Here is a 21,251-nt window from a genome sequence, read left to right as displayed (position 1 = left end):
TTTAATGTATATTACAGTACTCAGATTTGTTTCAATACAAACTTAAATTAATAAATATTTCAAATTACTACAAATAATCAAATAGGCGTATATTAGTTCACATGTCAACTTTTGTAATGGTGGTTTCACTGCAGTAGAAGAATGCTAAGCCGTGAAGGCACATATCTTAGTGTGCATTAGTCCACATGCAAACCCCCTATAAAGGTTGACTGCTGTAAAGAAGTGCTAAGCCATGAAAACACTTATCCAAGTGCAATCTGCACTGAAAGACTTTACGCTTGGGCAAGTTGGGGATTCATTTCAGAAAATGTTAACAGTGCATAGAACAATTAGAAAAGAACGAAATAACAAAGGCGAAGAGTGCTCTTGCATCTGTTGTCTCATTCAACTAATCATTCTGTGCGCTGTTAGCACCTTTTTGAAAGCAATCCACACTGTCGTGAAGCGTCATTTCACGGTTAAATGAACATATATTACCATCACATCAATTCATCATTCTTAAAGCCCAAAACCTCGCTATACTGTCTTATATGCTCCAAGTTTAATAACCTTTAAAACGTAACATATTTTACAAACGACCCCTTTCATTGTATCAAAAGTTAAATCAGTCTACTAATTCAAAGCTTTTTCGACTTCTTTTGACCCGAAAAAATGGCACTTGCAAAAGCCTTGTTTGTTTAAATTTCTTGAAAGGCAGGTTAGGCTATGACAAATATGCCCATTGTTCTTCGTAATATGTGAAATATACTATTTGTATTCGATTCAAATTTATTCAACCGAAACTCCTATTTGCTTCGAAACTTGAAATTCCTTATTCACACAAGCCTACCAGTCACTGAAATGCACTGGTGTCATTCCTTCCCTCTTTGTCCCTGCCTCAGTTCGCACTCAAAGGTCTTAAAGAGCAAGTAAGCCAATGAGTTGTGGGAGGAAAACAATTTAGAATTTAGCATATGCTTTGTATTTGATAAGGTATTGATGACTCAAGTTGTTTGGTTTGTCAATCTCCGTGCCATTAAAAAATCAACATTTTGCTACATAGAGTCTGAATAGCATGAATAGGCCTTTTTGAAGTAACACAGAGAGCCCAGTTGCATAGTGGCTGCCTGAAATAGTTTAATAACTGAGTCCATAAATATGATGTTACTAAACACTGACTGTACAAATCCTGTTGTAATGTAAACTGGATAATTTTTCAAATTAAAGGTAAGCAGCATAAATATAAGTGAAGTTGTGTGCCTTGCACTTAAAACAAATGAAAGGCATTTACTGAATGCTGCAACTTCTGTTCTATATGAACTATGAGTATTTTGAGTTCACAGTCACTACTCTGCAATGGCTGGTTATTAAACTGCCCCTGCTTAATGCAGTATATAAGGCCCATCATTGTAAAGGCTAAACAACATATGTTTAAAAATTCACACACAGGAAAACCTTTGCTCAAGCTTACCAAACTATGTTTTAAAATTCACGCACAGAAATACCTTTGCTCAAGCTTACCAAACTATACCTCACTGGCGCGATGAATTTGTAGTGTTGCCAGCATGAGGGTGGCTACTCTGTACTAAAACTGGGATGATGCCAACTGTATCTAATAGAAAGCATGTTTTGTGCAAGAAGACGCTTTGAAAGTCTTGCATTAAGTTTTTTTTTCCTTCAAACATACACTGTTTTTTTATGAAAGAGAAGACATGAGCCGGTGGCCTGTGCTCTGAGGCGGCTACTTACAGAGTGGTCAGCCAGAAGCTAAAGAAAGCACATCCAATATGGTGTCATGTATGGGTCAACCAGTTGTGGCCAGTGAATTAATGGGTGATACCTGCAACATCATCTGCTGTCAAATCAAGTGTGAGGTACAAGCATGGTCGAAACATACAAGCTCAGTCTTTCGGCTTAAGAGAGTTGTGCTTTGCATAATCAAGAGTTGTAAAGGTGAGCAAGGTGCACTCTGGTAAAGGTTTGGTTGTGGCTTGCCTAATCGCTTCTTACAAAGCCAGCTATAGGCTTTTGGAGCCCATGTGTTACCCCCCTCGCACACCGACACTCTTTACCCTGGTATACGCCAATGATCCTTGACTCTAACTTGGTCCCCCAACTGAACTGATCATGACCCTGCCTCTCAACTAAAACCACATCTCTTTTCATTGATTGCTGCCAATAAATGCATGAACACAGTGACCATTTAGCCGAGAGGAATCACTATCATTTTTTCTGAAGCCCATGCACCTACTTGGAAAAACTTGGAGGATAGTGCCATGCAAGGTCGGTTTGAAATCAATCCTTGAGCAAATTTTATTAGAAACTGGCACTTTTACGTTTCTGCAGGACACAGGAACAATAATACAACTTAAATAACTTTTTCGCTTTTATTTGCTGGATTCTTCAATGCTGCACATGACTCGCTTGAAAAGTTATTCAGTGGTGGCTTATGCGAAAGCGATCTACATGGCTTGGTCATGTAGCTTGATTGATACCAAATATCACGCTTGATCCGGAGAATCATTGATCGATACTGTTTATCGTCCAGTGATACGATTAACGCAAACCAAACCTTCAGCTGAGTGCACTGATCTTGCCTATGTGGCTTCGGCTTAGGCAAAGCACAACTTGCACAAGCCCAAAAACTGAGCTTGTATGTTTTAACCATGCTTGCACCCCTCACTTGGTCTGTTGCCGGCATACAATGTGCAGCAGGCATCACCCGTTTGTCCACCGGCCATAGTGCGATACTTTGTTTGCCAGTGAATGTTAAAGGTGGAGGATGCACTTTCTCTAGCTGCACGTTGAAAATGCTAGAGGCCGCTGCTGCACAGTGTATATTCATGAGTAACCTTTCTTAATAGAACAACAGTACGCACAAACATTAGGTTACTTGCTTTTCCTAGGCAGCAGAGCTCGCTGTTTACCACTCACGCATACAAGCAGTTTTCACTCCTCGCTATTGGATAGTCGATGATTTTACTTAAAAGCGAGGGGAGACATTCTAGATTTGTGAGCGATAAACCCAGTGATCTGTTGAGCAATAGCCACTTTCGTTGATGTTATGTGCGTTTTCATGCATTTGGGGTTTCGCCTTAAACACGAAATGGCCATTCTTTAGAGAGTGAGTGTGCTAATAGGCGAAAGCCCCACCTGAAGAGTTTCTGCCTCCATTACTGTGGCAATTGTAACCAAAGTCATATGGTAATTTCCTTCTTTACTTTTTATGTCATTCATGTAAGCTGCATGGACTATTGTATCCTTATTGGTTTTTGCTGTTACACATTGTTTGTTGGGTGAAGGCAGCAAGAATTGCTTTACCTAGAATTATGATTATACATATGCCGTCATGCGACCGAACTGCAGATAACTCCCTGGCGCACTCGCCAAATCGACAACGTGTGTTCGCCTATCTGCCGATGGGCGCCACTAGTATACAGACACCAAATTACACTCATCATACGAAGCATCGCCAAGGAAAGCGGTTGAACAAACTCAGTCAAGCAACGGCGTGTGCCAGCCAACGCGTGCACGAGTTGCAAGTGCGCTTCATTCAGCAGACCCTTTCACAAGTGATGTCAAATGTTGCAGTTTGTCATGCGGCTATTGTCTGAACTAAAATCGGAGCCAAGCGGGCGGCTCGTTATGACGTAGTTTGCGCGTGATCGACTGCCGAGTCACAGCCACTTACGCGGAAGCGGGGAAGATTCGCTGCTGGCCAATGTTCGAACGAACCCGCGTGTCGGAAAACTAAACGTTCAACTTGCCTGCAGGAAAGGATGGTCGAATAGCCTCAGCTTGCCGTCTCGACCGACAGAGAGCGATGAGTCCGCCCATCTGAAAGCACAGCGTATACCCGCAATTACAAAACCTGCAGAGCTTCCAATTACCACTCTCGCCGAACAAGCAGCCAGGAGTGAGCGCTTTATATATAATGAAAGCCGTAACAAATGCTTACGCATTCGCAGTAATTGCAGGGGCGAAAACGAGCCATGAAGCAATTGCACAACAGAGCAACGCCGGTAAGAACGCTAGTCACCACTCACTTTGTCGCCAATGTGTTGATGGAACCTGTGAAGACGAGCATGAGCGCGAGGAACACTTGGTACTTGGTCCAGGCCATCGTCGGAGGCGGCTTCCGCGACTGCCGAAAGGGAATGCAGCGTGCTTGGCCGATCTGACAAGCCGAAGAATACGCCCCCCGTCACGAGGGCGGACGCTATCAGCCACTCAACTCGGCGCGATTGAAACCTTTATCGCTCGCCGCGAAAAAGACAAGTCGCGGCGCAATCACACAGCTGCCGTCACGGACTGCCGTCGAGGTAAGGTGTACGCTGGAGCGTCATTCACGGCGCAGCACACTCGTGAACGGCCGCGGTGCCACCTGACGCGACGTCTTCTAGACACACCTTGTATCGACGATGTCCACAAGTGCTACTTCGTACAAGCACAGCTTCCAGACGTCAGATCGACGGGCTCGACTCACAACCATGCGCGCTTCCAAGACCGTCGAAAACCCGTGCGAAAACCGTAGTTGCAGAAAACGCCCGCAGCCACCTTGTGGAGTTTCAGTGAACCTGCAATACGTGGTATGACCTCCGAGATTGTAGCCAGCAGAATACCTGTCGACGCGCAATGACGTAGCCTCCGAAAAGTCGCCGTAGCCACGCGCTGATAAAAAGTATCTATAAACGTTGGTCTGGGCACATGAAATCACCACTACGGTGTCGTGGTACTAAACATGTCGTTTAATTGCTCTCTGGCACCACATCCACCACATCTTCCCCAGTAAGGCATACCGGGTAGCTCTTTGGAGATGATGTTTTTGGTTTCGAAGTGTACTCGCTGACTATATACGTAAAATGTGGGCACTGTGATCTGTGTATTCTAATAAAATTTCGCGCTTCAAGTTATCGCGTGTCCGTGTATTCCCTGCGCTCATGCGAAGCAATATCTGGGGTTTACGCAATTCTCCTTGGGTTTACGTCGAGAGACACCGTGGAGGGCTCCGGAAGCTTTGACCATCTGGAGTTATCACACGTGCGGTACACGGGCCTCAAGTGTTCGAAGAATGCACGAATGTAACCATTTGCCCATTGGACGAAATGTTCGTGTTGTGCACTTCTTTTCATCAGATGGTCGTATTACCTGAAAATCATGCTTCGCGTAGGGCACGAGGAAAATAGCAGACAAAACTGTTGCCGCGCTACCTGGCAAATAAAAAAATGTTTCTTTTCCATTTCTGGCGCCATCTACGCGTCGGTTTAAGAACTATTTATTGGCTCGCAGAACTTTCTTGTGCCCATAGCATTTGTCACCGGTCGTGGATGTACGCGTGGCTTTTGTACAGGATACTGTTGATTAAATTATCTGTCAGCGAATTTCTCATGTGTGTTATTGCAAACTTGCAGCAGTGCATATCAGGAATACAGAGCTGGGGAGAGACGGCTCAACTGAGGCAGTGGCGTAAATCTGCTTAGTAGTCTGCACAGGTAGTGGCACCAAATAATTCGTACTTCGGAGCATGAATGTCGACTACATTTGGGATGATCGATCGCAATCCTTCCGTGTCAGCCACACCACGACGATTGTGCATGTTAAAAGGGACACTGAGCCCGCTGTTCAACACCGCAGCCGTGGCCTAGTGGTTAGGGCGTCCGTCTCGGCTGCGGGAGGTGGCTGGTTCGAAACCCACCGCCGGACACCCACCGGATTAAAACTGGGCACAAGCATCTCCCGGCCAGACGCCCGGCTTTCTTCAGGGAGATCGTTTGGGGGAAGCTTCGCTAACTCCGCTGTGTCTGTTTCGAACGGCGCAGCCTTTGTTGAGGCAAAGGTGGTTGCCGCGGTAAGCGGCTGAACATTACGAGTGCAGACGCAAACGCGCGCAGCGAGCACACGTAGCGCGCTTCGTCACTCACTCGACCCCTCACACGGGTCCACCGCTCGCGGCGCGTGTCTACCTGTGTAGACAGCGCCTGCGTACACTGACATGATCGGTGTGCGCGCATCTGCCCTCACCGGCGCACTCCGCAGCCAATATCAGCAGCAGCAAAAAAACAAAAAGGGTGTGACCGCGACAGTGGCGGAGGTTTCGGTCAGAGCGCCCGCGAAGCTTCTTTTTTTTTTTTTTTTTTCGCGCATTTGGCTGGATGGAGTTCAACAACTTTTTCCATGATTCAGCGATTTAAAGGGCCAAACCACATAAGCGCGAAAATGCACGCGACAGCGACGAGCGACGAAACAGGGCGTCCGCGCGACGTGTCGCGTGCTCGTTTTCGCGCGATCGCTCGGTTCTCCAGTTTTGGAAACCGTCGCTCATCGCCCGGAAGTGCTGGGCTCAAGCAGTCAATAGCGAAATACCAGAAAAGACAGACTACATAGGTGCACGTGATCCTGCCCAAGTCACTGGGCGCAACAAAAAATAACGCAATGTTTATTATGCATGTGCATATAAAAAGTGCTGCAAGGCAATAATAAACACTTTCCGTTCCATTACACAACAATATATCTTGTTTTTAAATTAGAAACCGCTCGCTACGCGGTTTTCTTGGTGCGAGTTGACGGCCTCATGCCAGCAACAGTGGAATTCGCTCGCCGAAGCCGTCGCGCGAATGAGGTTTGCCTGCGCTAGCGACTGATCGCGCTAAGACGATCTACGTCGCGTCGCTCGTCGCTGTCGCGTGCATTTTCGCGCTTATGTGGTTTGGGCTAAACTACTCTATTTGATCCACAACAGACGCGAGCACACTCAACGACACCTGGCCATGCCCAATGGGGGACAGTAAGGATCAAAGTGACCACGCTCACGCGGGCCCTCTGGACAGCCAGGATCTGAAAGTCCTGACGATAGTTATAGCGCGAGAACAAAACGATGACACAGAGACACTCGTGTCTTTCGTGTCCTTCTTGTCTCTGTGTCGTCGTTTTGTTCTCGCGCTATAACTATCGTCATGCCATACCAACTAGCCCAAGCTGCCCCACTTCTGAAAGTCCTGTCTTGGCCTTCAATGAGTGCCTTCATTTTTTCTTGGTAGAACAGGGAGACCTGCTTTTATTGCTTCATTCAATGAGGACAATTAAATGAATACCGGTACAGGGGAAAACGTTGTAGGCACACATAACACATATCTGAGCAAGGTTAATTTGATTGAAGGCCTCAAATGTGATTGTAGTTCATTTCTTAGAAATCCCCCCCCCCCCCCCAATCCAATGCCCCCCGGACCCGTAGGGTACCCAAGTAAATAAATAAATAAAAATTTCCATTGGTTTATTTCAGACATATATACACAATCCACAGTGTTGAGTATGTCTACAAGGAAATGCAAAACAAGACTGTATTTCTCCTGACGAGGCCTTCACCCCGGACTTTCATGTCCGACAGCAGGAGCAAAACCAGGGAAAACATGTCAATACTAAAAATGATTACACTTCTCATCACACAGCATGAAATTAAGAATGAAAGTAAAAAAGAACATTTTGACAGGAGTCTAAAGGGAAAAACAAGTTAATAAAAACTGCAATAGTGGAAATATTAGTCTTTGCATATGAAGCACGTAAAATATAAAATAAAGGTAAGTCAAACCACTTTTAAGAGACCCTGAAATAAAGTCAAACTCCTTTATAAGAGACAGTAAAATACGGTTCATGAGAAATGCACACGAGGTACCCTGCTAATAAGAGACATCTCATATAGGAGACAAAAAGGGCTGCCTGTAGCATGTCTCTTATAAAGGGGTTCAACTGAACACATCATTGAAAAGTTTGTATTACCTAAGTGATAACTGAATTCGTGAAGCTGTGTGTATTGGGTTGAATACTCTTCAAGGTAACTCTCTATGAATGTGAGTGCCAGTCCGCGGATTGTGGACTTTTGAAACAAACTTTGGTGTTTGACTGAGTCAAAGCTTTTTCGAAAGAAAAAAAAAAAGCCCTACTCTAGAGAGTCACTGTTCAAAATTGCTGAATATCTTTTCTCTATTTACAGTAGAGCAGATTTCACCAATTTACCTGAGTGAAAGCCATACTTGTGTTTGAAGAAAATATTTTTAACTTGTATGAAATATACATTCTCTACCACCTTGAAAAAAAAAACGGCAATACCTTGATTGATTTTTGGGGTTTAACGTCCCAAAACCACCATTTGATTATGAGAGACGCCGTAGTGGAGGGCTCCGGAAATTTTCACCACCTGGGGTTCCTTAACGTGCACCCAAATCTGAGTACACGGACCTACAACATTTCCGCCTCCATCGGAAATGCAGCCGGGAATCGAACCCGCGACCTGCGGGTCAGCAGCCGAGTACCTTAGCCACTAGACCACCGCGGTGGGGCAAAACGGCAATACCTATATTGGTCGATAATTGTTGAGGTCATTTTTGCTACCGCCTTTAATTAAAGTACGATAGCAACCCGTGCAACTTTCATTTCGCCGGGAATAATGCCAGTCGCCAGCATTCTGTGGCAATTATAGGTTAATCGAGCAGAAATATTACAGATAGCTGATTTAATAGGCAGCATGCTGATTTCATCGTAGCTGAGTGAGCTCATGTCTTTCAGTGGATGCTCTCCCCTCGTCTGACGTAGCTAGGTGATAAAAACATAGAATCTGTGTATGCCGTACGAAAGTATGAAAAAACAGATTTCGAGGATGGTGTTACCTTGGGGCCTAGAAAAGCACCTGAAGTAAAAAAATGCATGTTGAACCGATTTGCAAGCGTCGTGCCAGAGCTTGGTTTTAATGCGTAATTCAGTATGTGTAATTGCTCGTTCAGTTTGTATATATTATATTAAAAGCACCCCAGAGCAGATTGGAGCTATACTATAAAGGGGATATTTTTTCCTAATATTCATTTCTTACTTCTTTAGGTCTATGCTTAATTTGTTCCTATACCTTATAAACTTGATTAGATCTGCATGATTCTTTATTTTCAAGAAGAGAACAAGCATAAAGCGTTTTTTTTTCAATATTGTTACGAGTAACGTTTTATTAAATTATATACGATGGACCGTGTTCGGCGAACAAGATGGTGACAGTTCATCAACAACCAGCAACCGATGTCTTCATTCTCTTTCATGCAGCAAGGCTGTGGCGGCTGTTGCGTATCATAACCCTCCGGTGGTAGAAGCACCGTCTCGGTGCTTTAGCTACTCGCACGCTGTAGAAGGAGGGTGATAAGGCTTGAGTCTAGCTATGTGCATGATGTACGCTTGAAGCTGACGATGGTGACTTCAAATCGGCTGGAACGGTCTCGTATGTAACGTCCCAGACAACACAAAAAGTCCTAAGGATGCCCCAAACAAGTACCTAAGTCCCACTCCAATAAAGGAAATCGTGTAGATGTCCCGTAGACTTCAGCCAACGGATGTCCATTAAATATCCCGGAAGAGGACGTGAAATGGGTAGATGCATGCGTGAGATCTGCATGCATCTATCCATTCATATCTTCATTCACCCATTCATGTCTCCTTATGGGATTTTATTGGACATGGTATATATCATTTCACGTGGTTTCAATTAATCTACTTACTGATATTCTCACGTATATATGCACGTTGCTTCATGAATTAGTGTACATTTTCAGTGAACATTTTTAACGCACGTGTATATATATATATATATATATATATATATATATATATATATATATATATATATATATATATATATATATATATATATAGAACTTGCGCAACCCTTCATAAATATACACATAATAAATAAGCAGGTAAGAACACATAATGAAGCAGTGTTTGCAAGATTTGGAAAACAACAAGCAAAGAGGAAGACAACAGAACCACTGAACATGTTATAGGCCTACAGCCACGTGCAAAAGCAGGAGTGCATTGCATTGCTGGAAGAGTACGTTGAGGGGTATTAAAAAGATGTAAAGAAATACAAGACTTCCAAAAAGGCAGTTCTTTCTACTAACTATCATGCGTCCTTCAAATGCTGCATGTACTGGTGATTTCTGAATACAGTGGAATGTGCAACATCCTGATATAATCCCATCATGATCCCAAGATGCCCTAAGTGCAGGATGCCCTAAGGATCTCGTTTTTTGTCTCATTTTAGAGCCTTCATGGAGGTTTCCGGGAATTATTTGGGACACCCTTAGAAGTTCCCACACATCCTAAGCGCTCCTCCTAGGGGAATCCAAAGGATGGCTCTGTGTTGTCTGGAGTCAGTCACCTGGCGAACGACGCGGTATGGTCCAGTGTAGCGTGGCAGCAGTTTTTCAGAAAGACCTACACGCCGAGTGGGGGACCAGAGAAGGACAAGAGAACCCGGTGAAAAGTGCACGTTTCGATGGTGAAAATTGTAGAGCTGTCTTTGGTTCTCCTGTGAAGTCTGCAGGCGGCTGCGGGCGAGTTGGCGTGCGTGGTCGGCTCGCGCGATGGTTTCGCCGGCATACTCAGTGACCGAGGGCAGCAAGGTGTCAAAAGGTATGGCGGGTTCTCGGCCGTATAGTAGATAGAATGGCGAATAACCGGCAGTGTCATGACGTGATGAATTATATTCGAACGACACAAATGGCAAATGAACGTCCCAGTCCTGGTATTTAGAAAGCATGTCGGTTATGGTGCGGTAGAGCCGTTCCGTAAAACCGTTCGCTTGCGGATGGTACGCAGTGGCGAACTTGTGCTTGGCAGAGCAAGAGCACAGGATTTCATCAACGACAGCTGATAGAAAGGTCTGGCCCCGGTCACTGAGAAGTTAGCGTGGAGAATGAGAATTTGGCGTGGAGCTCCGTGTACTAAAAGAATATCATATACCAGAGAGTCCGCCACATTGGTTGCGCAACTCGTCAGAAGTGCTTGTGTGATAGCGTACCATGTCGCATAATCAGTGGCGACAGCAATCCATTTGTTGCCTGAGCTGGAGATCGGGAATGGGCCAAGCAGGTAGAGGCCAACTCGAAAAAAAGGTTCCGGGGGAATGTCGGTCGGCTGAAGGAAGCCAGGTGGTAGGGAGGATGGCTTTTCACGGCACTGGCAGGGCTCACAAGCGGTGACGTAGCGTAGAACAAAATGGGCAAGACCATGCCAAAAGAAACGAAGACGTACACGGTCGTATGTGCGAGAGACGCCCAGGTGGCCCACCAAAGGAGCGTCATGAAGTTGGTTGAGGACAGTCGCACGAAGGTGTGCTGGTATGATGGTAAGTCATGGCCATATGGATCGAGGTTACGGCGATACAGGATCCCGTCTTTGACAAGGAACATTTGTAGAGATGCGTCGCGAGGCATTGACTCAAGCTTGTCAATGATGGTTCGCAGGGAAGCATCCCGGCGTTGTTCGAGGCCAAGGTTGAGTAGCTGCGTCACAGACAGAAGGTCTGGAAAGGTTTCAGTATGGGCAGCTTTTTCCACAGCGTAGGTGATAATCAATCCACATCTTGATGCAACCGCCCTGTTTTATACGTTACGGTGAACGTGTATTCTTGTAAACGTAGGGACCAACGAGTGAGGCGTCCAGTGGGATCGTTGAGTGAGGCCAGCCAGCAGAGCGCGTGGTGATCGGTGACTACTCAGAATGGACGCCCGTATAAGTATGGGCGAAACTTGGCGACTGCCCACACAAGAGCGAGACACTCATGCTCCGTGATTGAATAGTTGTGCTCGGTGGTAGATAGCAGTTGGCTTGCATATGCTATAACACGGTCATGTGTACGTTGGTGTTGCAATAACACTGCTCCTATGCCGTGCCCACTAACGTCAGTGCGATCCTCGGTTGAAGCTGATGGATCGAATTGAGCTAAAATTGGTGGTGTTGTAAAGAGGGTCGTGAGCTGGGAAAAAGATGAGACTTGATCAGCGCCCCACAAAAATGGGGTGTCCTTCTTCAGGTTTGTGAGTGGGCGTGCAATGATCGTGAAGTCCTTAACAACTCGTCAAAAATAGGAGCACAAATTAACGAAACTGCGATGGTCGTTTGTGGACTTCGGAGCAGAAAAGTCCATGATGGCGCGAATTTTCTCGGGATCCGGGAGGACTCCTGCGGCATCGACGAGGTGGCCAAGTCTGGTTATTTGACGACGAAGTGGCATTTCGAAGAGTTCAATTGAAGTCCGGCTCGACGAAAAACTTCAAGAATCGCCGATAAACGATCGAGATGGGAGTCGAATGTGGGTGATAAAACGATAACGTCGTGTAAATAACATAAGCAGGTTGACCATTTAAACCCTTGGAGTAATGAGTTTATCATTCTTTCGAATGTGGCCGGCGCATTACAGAGACCGAAGGGCATAACTTTGAAGTGGTAAAGACCGTCAGGAGTAACGAATACGGTCTTCGCACGGTCCATCTCATCTATGTGATCTGCCTATAGCCAGATCAAAGGTCGATACTAGAAAAATACGTAGCACCGTGAAGGCAGTCTAAGGCATCGTTGATTCTAGGCAACGGGTAAACACCCTTCTTTATTTTGTTGGTATGCCGATAATCTACACAAAAGCACCATGTTCCATCCTTCTTTCTTATCAGGGCGACAGGAGAAGCCCAGGGGCTACACGAGGGCTCGATTATGTCTTTAGCAAGCATCTTTTCGACTTCCTGTTGTATGACTGTACGCTCGGACGCGGAAACACGGAATGAACGTCAGTGAATGGGACTCGCGTCACCAGTATTACCCGAAGAGTAACAACACGCGTTCGGCTTAAGGCTGTGCTGGCGAAGTCGAAAATGTCACTATAGGATTCCAGGACGTGACGGAGGGCTTCCGCTTGATCAGGGGCGAAGTCTGATGCTACCATGCGGTAAACGTCGATGCCCGAAGAACGTGATAGGTCATGGTCAAAAGTGCAGCAATTATCCACTCTGAAGGGCTCAACCGTATGGTCTTGCAGGGCAGTAATTTCGGCCAGGGAGATTCGACCTTGGGGGAAAATTTGGGCAGTGAGGGCAAAACTTCCAATAGGAAGGCATGTGCGGTTTTCAACAATTGTCAAAATTGTGTGCGGAACAGCGACGCCATGCGTAAGCATCACGGCATGAATTGGTGCCACCATGTAATCGCCGTCAGGTACAGGTGGCGTGGAGAAGAGGTCGATTTGTGTGTCACAAACGAGCGCTCCGAAAAAGCGCGCGCCGCCGAATTCTAGCGACAGTAATGATACCAAGCCCAGAGAGGCGCCTCAAGGTCAATTATAAAGAAGAAAACAAGCATCCAAAAACTACCCGGGCGCGCCATCTCTCTCCCTCGGAAGCGTGGTTTCGCCAACCAACCTCCTCACAGCAGTGGCCGAGCAAGCCCTGGAAGGTTCTCGATGAAAGGGGCGGGGTGATTCAGAGTTGCGTCACGACTCGCGGACGGCCCTCGAAATGTCTCGCTCTTTTCCCAGCCTTGGCTGTGCATCGCGCCGACGAAACGATGAGAAGTTTGTGGAATCTAGCGCGGAAGAGATTTAATCGAAAAGCGGAGATGGGAGAGCAGAAGAAGAAGGAATTTTGCGCCAGTGTGCGTAGGGTGTTCTGCCTTGTCGGTGAAGCCTTTTTTCCTCAGTGACAGAGGAGAACAAGAAATTTCGCGCCCGTGTGCGTAGACAGAAAATGAAATTTTTGCGCAGGTCAGTGTAGGCTCTTTCGGCCGTGTGGGCGAAGCCTTTTGTCGTCAGTGACAAAGGAGGAGAAGAAGAGGATTTCCACCTAAAGGGTGAAGATTCGTGCTACAGGCAGGAGTGTGTGTCTACCGCCAGCGAGCGAAGACGCGTGGCAACAACTGCGCGTGGGAAGCCGACGTGTTACCGGCGAAGAAGTTTGGTGCTTGGAGAGCGGCCAATTGAAGACGCGAGGTTTCCTGGAAGAGAAACTTCGGGGGCAGCGGGAAGACAACAGCTCTGGACTTTGAGCGAGTGATTCTCGGAAGAGTATCATTCAGACTTTTGTCCCAAGGACTTTGGACTGAATAAGTTTTCGAACTCTTTAGTCTTTGAGTGTCTTCGTTGTTCGATGCATACGACTGCATTGTAGTGCGTATTGTTGTTTGTGTCCGTTGTTTCGAATGTGGCTGATTGTACTTTGTAGTACGTTGTTTGATTGGTGACAAATGGTATTCAACTATTGTCGAGTGTGCATATTTTTGTATTGATTTGATCTGCCATAATTGAGAATATAATTTTGTTTTGTTTATCAACTCTCGGCTCTGACTTGTTCTTTGGGACACAGCCGGCGTCCGCTGGCGCGCCAAATAAGACCACTTCTAAATTGTCCACGCTTTTATGGTGCAGTTTGGGGGGCCGATATTTTGGTCCTCGGAATTAGCCCGGCGATCGCCTGTCTAATTAACGGGACATGTGACAGTGTGTAACACAGTTAGGCGGAAGACGTACTAAATCAATGCAGCAAAGACGGCTTTGGGGTGGGTTGGTCGGATCGGAAATAAGGCATCTCAAGGTCAAGACAGCCGGCTAAACAGCCCCGCCGCGGTGGTCTAGTGGCTAAGGTACTCGGCTGCTGACCCGCAGGTCGCGGGTTCGATTACCGGCTGCGGCGGCTGCATTTCCGATGGAGGCGGAAATGTTGTAGGCCCGTGTACTCAGATTTGGGTGCACGTTAAAGAACCCCAGGTGGTCAAAATTTCCGGAGCCCTCCACTACGGCGTCTCTCATAATCAAATGGTGGTTTCGGGACGTTTAACCCCACAAATCAATCAATCAATCATCAGCCGGCTGAACAATCTATAAGGGCCGAGTGAGCGCTTAGAGAATCCATACCTAGAATTAAATCATGAGGGCAATTTTCCATAACGATGAAAGGAACAGCAGTGCTTCTATCGGCAATAGTCACATGGGCAGAGCACATGACAATAATGGCGGCAGTTCCCCCGTCGGCGACTCGAACGGCTCGGTTCAAGGCGGGTGAGACAACTTCCTTTAGGTGGCGACGAAGAGCAGCACTCATTGTGGACACATGCACGCCGGTATCTATCAACGCGCGCACAGGTATACATTGTCTAAAGTAACGTTCAACAGATTTCGGGTGGTCGGTAATGTTACACAAGGATTTTTTGCAGAGGTCGTCGTCAATGCAGCTACACCTCAGAAGCCGCACTGCCTAGTTTTCCGGTCGGAGGCGCTGCGAATAGGTCGGAGAGGCAGGACGGCATTGTGGTAGCAAACGAGAATGACGGCAATCAGGGGACGATGAACGGGCGTAGCGAGGTCTCGTTAGAGTTGCGGCAGAATCAGAGGATGTGGTCGGCATAGGGGAATCAAAATCAAATGCTGAGGACGACTGGTGGACAGAGGTGGCCTGGGTAGAAGGCCCATAGTGCGCCGGCGTAGCCCAGTGATTGCGACAGTGGCGAGCAATATCACCGAAGCGTCGGCAGTTGACGTATATAGGCTTGTCGTCTAGTGTACGCCATTCGGACAAATCGCGCTGTCGAGAGTAGTTGGAACCAAAGCCAGGAGCGGAGGGACGACGATAAAAAGGCTCGGCAGAGTAGACTGGTTGAACGGGGTGCAGGCCGACGTTCCATAATTCTTGACGAACGACGGCTTGTGTCAGTGAGATCGTGGTCGGTGAAGGATCAGGCGTTGGAAATGAAGTATATAGCTACTGGTTGAGCTGCCTCGACCTCGCGACGAATGATGCGGGTGAGGTTGTCACAACGGGGAACTTGGCGGACAGCGTCATCGCAAGAGAAAGTAGCAGCTGTGTTCGGCAGGTGCGTGATGCCGTGGGGGACGCGGCGGGCTTTAGCCTCCTCTAGACGGCGGCATTCTGTCAGGATCGTGTCGATGCTCGTGACATTATCAAAAACCAGCAGGTTGAAGGCATCGTTGGCAATCCCTTTGAGGACGTGATTAAATTTATCGTCTTCCGAAATGCGCTGGTCGAGGCTTGCTACAAAGCGCCAAGACGTCAAACATTTATGAGACGTACGATTCAGTAGACGTCTGGGGGCGAGTCGCGAATTGGCAGCGAGCTGACGACCAGGTTAATAATAATAATAATAATAATAATAATAATAATAATAATAATAATAATAATAATAATAATAATAATAATAATAAAGTTGAAGATGGTGATGATGTTTATTTTTCATCAATAGTTTGATGAAGGACAGCTGCAAGTAAAAGCTGCTCTCCAAAAGAGGCAGCTTGACAAAGGCCCACAGCTACCTTTTAGCACAACAGCAGTGGAAACAATCAGCAATGTAAAGTCAACAACAATGACAACACTAAATAGATAAATAATAAATAAATAAATATATAACAATTAGGTCCAAATTCCAAAAAACAAAAATAGCAACCATAATAATACAACAACTGCAAAGAAATCCTAAAAACTAAACATGTGTATATCGCGCGACTGAATCTGCGTACAGTGTAAAAAATCTATGCCACCTTTCACATATTTATTAAGTAACATAGGAACTATGCAGGATAACTTATCTGGGGAGTAGTTTGTTCTCGAAGTTTTTTATTTTCTATGTCGCCAAAAAGATCACGGATCTTCGTTTTGAAGAGATCCCAGCTTGTGATTTCGGCTTCATTGGTTTCGAACCATGTCCGCGGCGTACCGTCGAGGTATAACACAACATTGGCGAGCATGAGCGTGCGATCCCAGCGATGGGTAGCACTGACATGCTCGTACCGGTGACCAGGAGTCAACGTCGATGGTACCGTCAGCGAAGAAAGTGCCAGGGTCGCGCAGGGATGGCAGGGTGACGTAGATTGTAAACTCGGCTGGAGAGCTGGTGATGAGGCACTGGCAGTTGAAGTAGCCGAATAGTCCCCGGTATTGCGACTGCTGCGCGTCTCCATCGAGGTACAAGGGTCGTCCACCTCCACGAAAAATGTTACGAGTAACTTATTCATTGAATTACATACGATGAATTATATACGAGGGATTGCGGCGATGGCGTAGTGGTTAGAGCATCCGCCTCGCATGCAAACGGTCCGTGGTTCAAATCCCGGTGCCGCGCAGTTACCAACCGGATAAAAAAAATCCGCGTAGTGATGTAACTGCATTAAGAGGCCTGGGGTGCGGCCTCACCGGTAACCACCGCCGGGAACGCACTCCCTCACCAGAGAAAGATTGGCCACCATGGTGCAGTATCTGGCCACTACCTCCCACATGCATACGTAAAATAACTCACGGCCCCCAGTCCCCAGCAGCTGCGAAGCAACTGACCACGGCGACGGTCAGATCTGCAAAGCAGCAGAGGGTGCTAAGAATCTCAGGATCCGGACAGGCCGCCATTAGAACCTGAACTTGGCAGCGTTTAACGCTAGAACCTTATCTAGTGAGGGAAGTCTAGCTGTACTATTCGAGGAGCTAGCGGGGGAAATAGGATATAGGGCTCAGTTAGGTTAGGAGGACAAATGAGGCCTATACGGTGCTACAGAATGGGCACGTTCTTTGCTATCGGGGCTTGGCAGACAGAAGAGAACTGGGAGTGGGGCTCCTAATTGACAGAAACATAGCTGGCAACATAGAGGAATACTATAGCATTAATGAAAAGGTGGTAGGTATCGTAAATAAACTGAATAAAATATACAAGATGAAGGTGGTACAGGCTTACGCGCCTACATCCAGCCATGATGACGCTTCAGTTGAAAGCTTCTATGAAGACGTGGAATCGGCAATGAGTAAGGTAAAAACACAGTATACTATAGTGATGGGTGACTTTAATGCAAAGGTAGGGAAGAAGCAGGCTGGAGACCAGGCAGTAGGAGGTTATGGCATCGGTACTAGGAATGCCAGAGGAGAGCTACTAGTAGAATTCGCAGAACACAATAATTTACGGATTTTGAATACCTTCTACCGAAAACGAGAAAACCGTATGTGGACATGGAGGAGCCCTAACGGTGAAAATAAGAACGAAACAGGCTTTATACTGAGAGCACACCCAGGAATCGTGCAGGATGTGGAAGTGGTAGGCAAGGTACGATGCAGTGACCATAGAATGGTACGGTCTCGAATTCGCCTAGACTTGAAGAAGGAATGACAGAAACTGATACGCAAGAAGCCAGTCAATGAGCTAGCACTGAGAGGGAAAGTACAGGAATTCAGAGTGTCGCTTCAGAACAGGTACTCGGCTCTTAGTGAGGAAACCAACCTTAGCGTGGATACAATGAATGATAATCTGATGAGTATCATTACGGAGTCTGCAGTGGAAGTTGGAGGCAGGGTAGTTAGACAGGACACTGGCAAGCTTTCCCAAGAAACGAAGAATTTATTTAGGAAGCGTCAAATCATGAAAGTCTCAAGTACAACAGACAAAATAGAACTGGCAAAGCTTTCTAAGTTGATTAATAGGCGTAATGTATGCGATGTGAGAAGGTATAACATGGAGAGAATTGAACACGCTCTGAAAAACGGAGGAAGCGTCAAAGCAGTGAAGAGAAAACTTGGGATAGGGAAAAATCGGATGTATGCACTAAGGGACAAAGAAGGCAAAATAACTACCAATATGGATAGGATAGTTAAAATGGTTTATTTCGACAATACGCATGTTTACGGCTATAAACACGTCCAAAACCCGAGAGCGGTAACACACAAATTCAAGAATACTTTCTCGCTTAAAACAAAAATCAATTTCATAAAACTTTCGGAGTGAGTGGCCAATCAAAGTTGCTACTAAATCTGCTATTGTGCATATTTTTTTTAGTAAAAGCACATCATGGTTCAATTTACGGCTGAAGATGTGCCAAAATGAACATTTCTGCGACTTCGCCACCTCCTGTAAAATTTATTTCATTATGTATGTCTGAAAATATTTTTGGTCATTAGTAAAACAATTTGGCAGCATGCTAGTGCCAACTATCATATTTACCGAAGTTTTGTGTTTATATAAAAAAGTCCCGAATATGGACCAGATTCTCCATATTTAAGGTCACATAAAAAATCCACAAAAGCATAGTAGCTCGTAAAACTTATTTCAAAGAAGATGACAGCCATTTTCTGAAGATAAAATTTTGTCTTGACCTAATTTAAAAAGAACAGACTTTTTGGCAACGTGTGTTACGAGCTATGGTTTCGAGCTTTCCGAAAATTTCAAATGAGGCTTGCGGTACTGGAAAATATTTTTCGCAAAAAATGTTTTTCGGAAACACTTTTGGCTTTAGGTAGATAATTCTGAATTTATCAAGTAAATCGAAAACGGTCGAGCACAAAGGTTGGGACAGATATATATATATATATATATATATATATATATATATATATATATATATATATATATATATATATATATATATATATATATGACAACCAATTTAAGCTTGTTGATGGCGCCTTATACCGCTGCTTTTACCACATCGATGGCAACAAGTGAGTGGGTACCCGTCATCTCACGTTCTCTGCAACGTGAAGTTCTGGAAGCCTTTCATGATGATCCAACTGCCGCTCATCTAGGCTATCACAAGTCTTACGACAGAATACGAAGCCGTTGTTTTTCGCCTGGCCTCTCTTCAGCCGTCGCTAAGTACGTTGCCTGGTGTGTCCGTTGCCAACGGCGAAAACAACCGACAACTTCTCCGGCTGGCTTAATGCAACCTCTTCCTTGTCCCGCCTCGCCTTTTGAAGCCGTTGGAATCGACTTGTATGGCCCTCTTCCTATATCATCCAATGAGAATCATTCGATTGTCACGGCCGTTGACCACCTTACCCGCTACGCAGAAACAGCTTCTATACCATCTGGGGCTGCCACTGAGGTCGCCGATTTGTTTCTTCGCCACATCTTTTTGCATCATGGAGCTCCATGCATTCTCCTGAGTGATCGTGGCAAAGTCTTTCTCTCTTCCATTGTCGAGCAAGTTTTGCGTGCCTCGAACGCTGTTAACAAGACCACTTCTAGCTACCACTCGCAGACCAACGGATTGACTGAATGGTTTTATCGGACCCTATCGGACATGATCGCCATGTACATTCACCCCAACCACACGAACTGGGATGCGATTCTACCCTTCGTGACATTCGCTTATAATGCGGCTGTTCAATGCACTACTACAGTGGCTAGAAGGAGCCACTGTAGCACTACCGACTTTTCTTCATTTTTTCTCGTCCATGGTTGCTCGCCGAGTTTCGCTCTGGATGTCTCTCCTTTCGGCCCCTGCACCCTCGACGGCTCCTTTCTCTGAAGAATTTTTATCTCGTCTCACACTCTGCCGTCACTTGGCTTGTGTTAACACCGGCCTCTCTCAAGACACTCGAAAACTCGCCACGACTCGTCTCGCCGTGTAGTGAGTTTTTCCCCTGGTGACGAAGTTCTATGAACTCCACTACGCGTCCCCGGCCTATGCGACAAATTTATCAGTCGCTTCATTGGGCCTTACATGGTGGTCGAACACACATCTCTTGTCAATAACCGCGTTTCTCCTCTTAGCGCTAATCCTGATCATTGTTGCCGAGGAACAGAGTTAGTGCACGTATCTCGTTTAAAACCTTATGCGCGACGCATTTCATAATACTGTCAATCGACCAGGCGGCCGCTTTCACCGCGCGGGGGAATTAGTGTGAGTGCGACAAGCGAATGACTCTTTATTCTCTTTGATAACATCACCTGTACATCTTCATCATCTGTAAATATCATCACCAGTGTGATTTAGCTCGAGCCTGGCTGAATAAACCGGTTCCTCATAACGTGTATACACACACACACACACACACACACACACACACACACACACACACACACATATATATATATATATATATATATATATATATATATATATATATATATATATATATATATATATATATATATATATAGGCATGGTGGTTGAGTGGCCATAGCGTTGCATATATTCCAGTAGATCCTCCGTGAGCGGTCACAACGTGGTTTATTTCGACGTTTCGGCCTAGAGTCTGGCCTTCATCAGGATTAAAGGTACAGTTTGTTGGTGCTCAGCTTTATACAATCTCAAATCAGAGGGAAAGGAAAGAGGAAAAAACAGAAAAAAAGAAAAAAAGAAAAGAAAGAAAAAAAGAGAAAAAGAATATAAGGTGGACTCCCCTCGGGCGCCCCCCTTCCACTCTTCCTTCCACTTCCCCCTTCATCTTTCTCCCCTTTCTCCCCTTCACCTTTCTGATGTCAGCGGGCTGTGTATGCTTCCTTCCACTAACGCATTCTTCCCGACCAGACGGCGCCTCCTGGCACTGGCGGTTCGGTGTGGGGCAAAAAAGAGCTTTTTAAGGAAGTTCTAAGCCTTTTACTACTCGGAGCCCTGTCAACATTTCGTCGTAGAAAGAGGGGTACTGCGTATTGCGGCAGAGGCTGGTAAGCGGGCATTTTAGGAAGTTTTAAGCTTTTAACTA

General features: G+C 45.9%; 1 protein-coding gene across 2 annotated transcripts in view; it reads right to left on the bottom strand.

Annotated features, from left to right (window-relative positions):
- Positions 1-4,888, bottom strand: part of Tango9 (transport and golgi organization 9) — a 60,081-nt gene extending 55,193 nt beyond the window's left edge. The window contains exons 1-2 of one of the 2 annotated variants that reach the window (XM_037420149.2): positions 4,026-4,885; positions 3,747-3,816 (exon numbers count right to left, since the gene is read on the bottom strand). In XM_037420149.2, the coding sequence (XP_037276046.1) occupies positions 3,747-3,816; positions 4,026-4,102 (147 nt within the window). In that variant the 5' untranslated portion in view covers positions 4,103-4,885. Of the gene's footprint in view, positions 1-3,746; positions 3,817-4,025 lie in introns of both variants that reach the window. The other variant, XM_075890879.1, reaches the window with a different exon arrangement.
- Positions 4,889-21,251: the final 16,363 nt, after the last annotated feature.

This window comes from Rhipicephalus microplus, chromosome 3 (assembly GCF_043290135.1).
Source record: "Rhipicephalus microplus isolate Deutch F79 chromosome 3, USDA_Rmic, whole genome shotgun sequence".
In the NCBI taxonomy this organism is placed as follows: domain Eukaryota; kingdom Metazoa; phylum Arthropoda; class Arachnida; order Ixodida; family Ixodidae; genus Rhipicephalus; species Rhipicephalus microplus.
The sequence above is the reverse complement of the archived record's forward strand: the minus strand, read 5'-3'. Positions and strand labels throughout refer to the sequence as shown.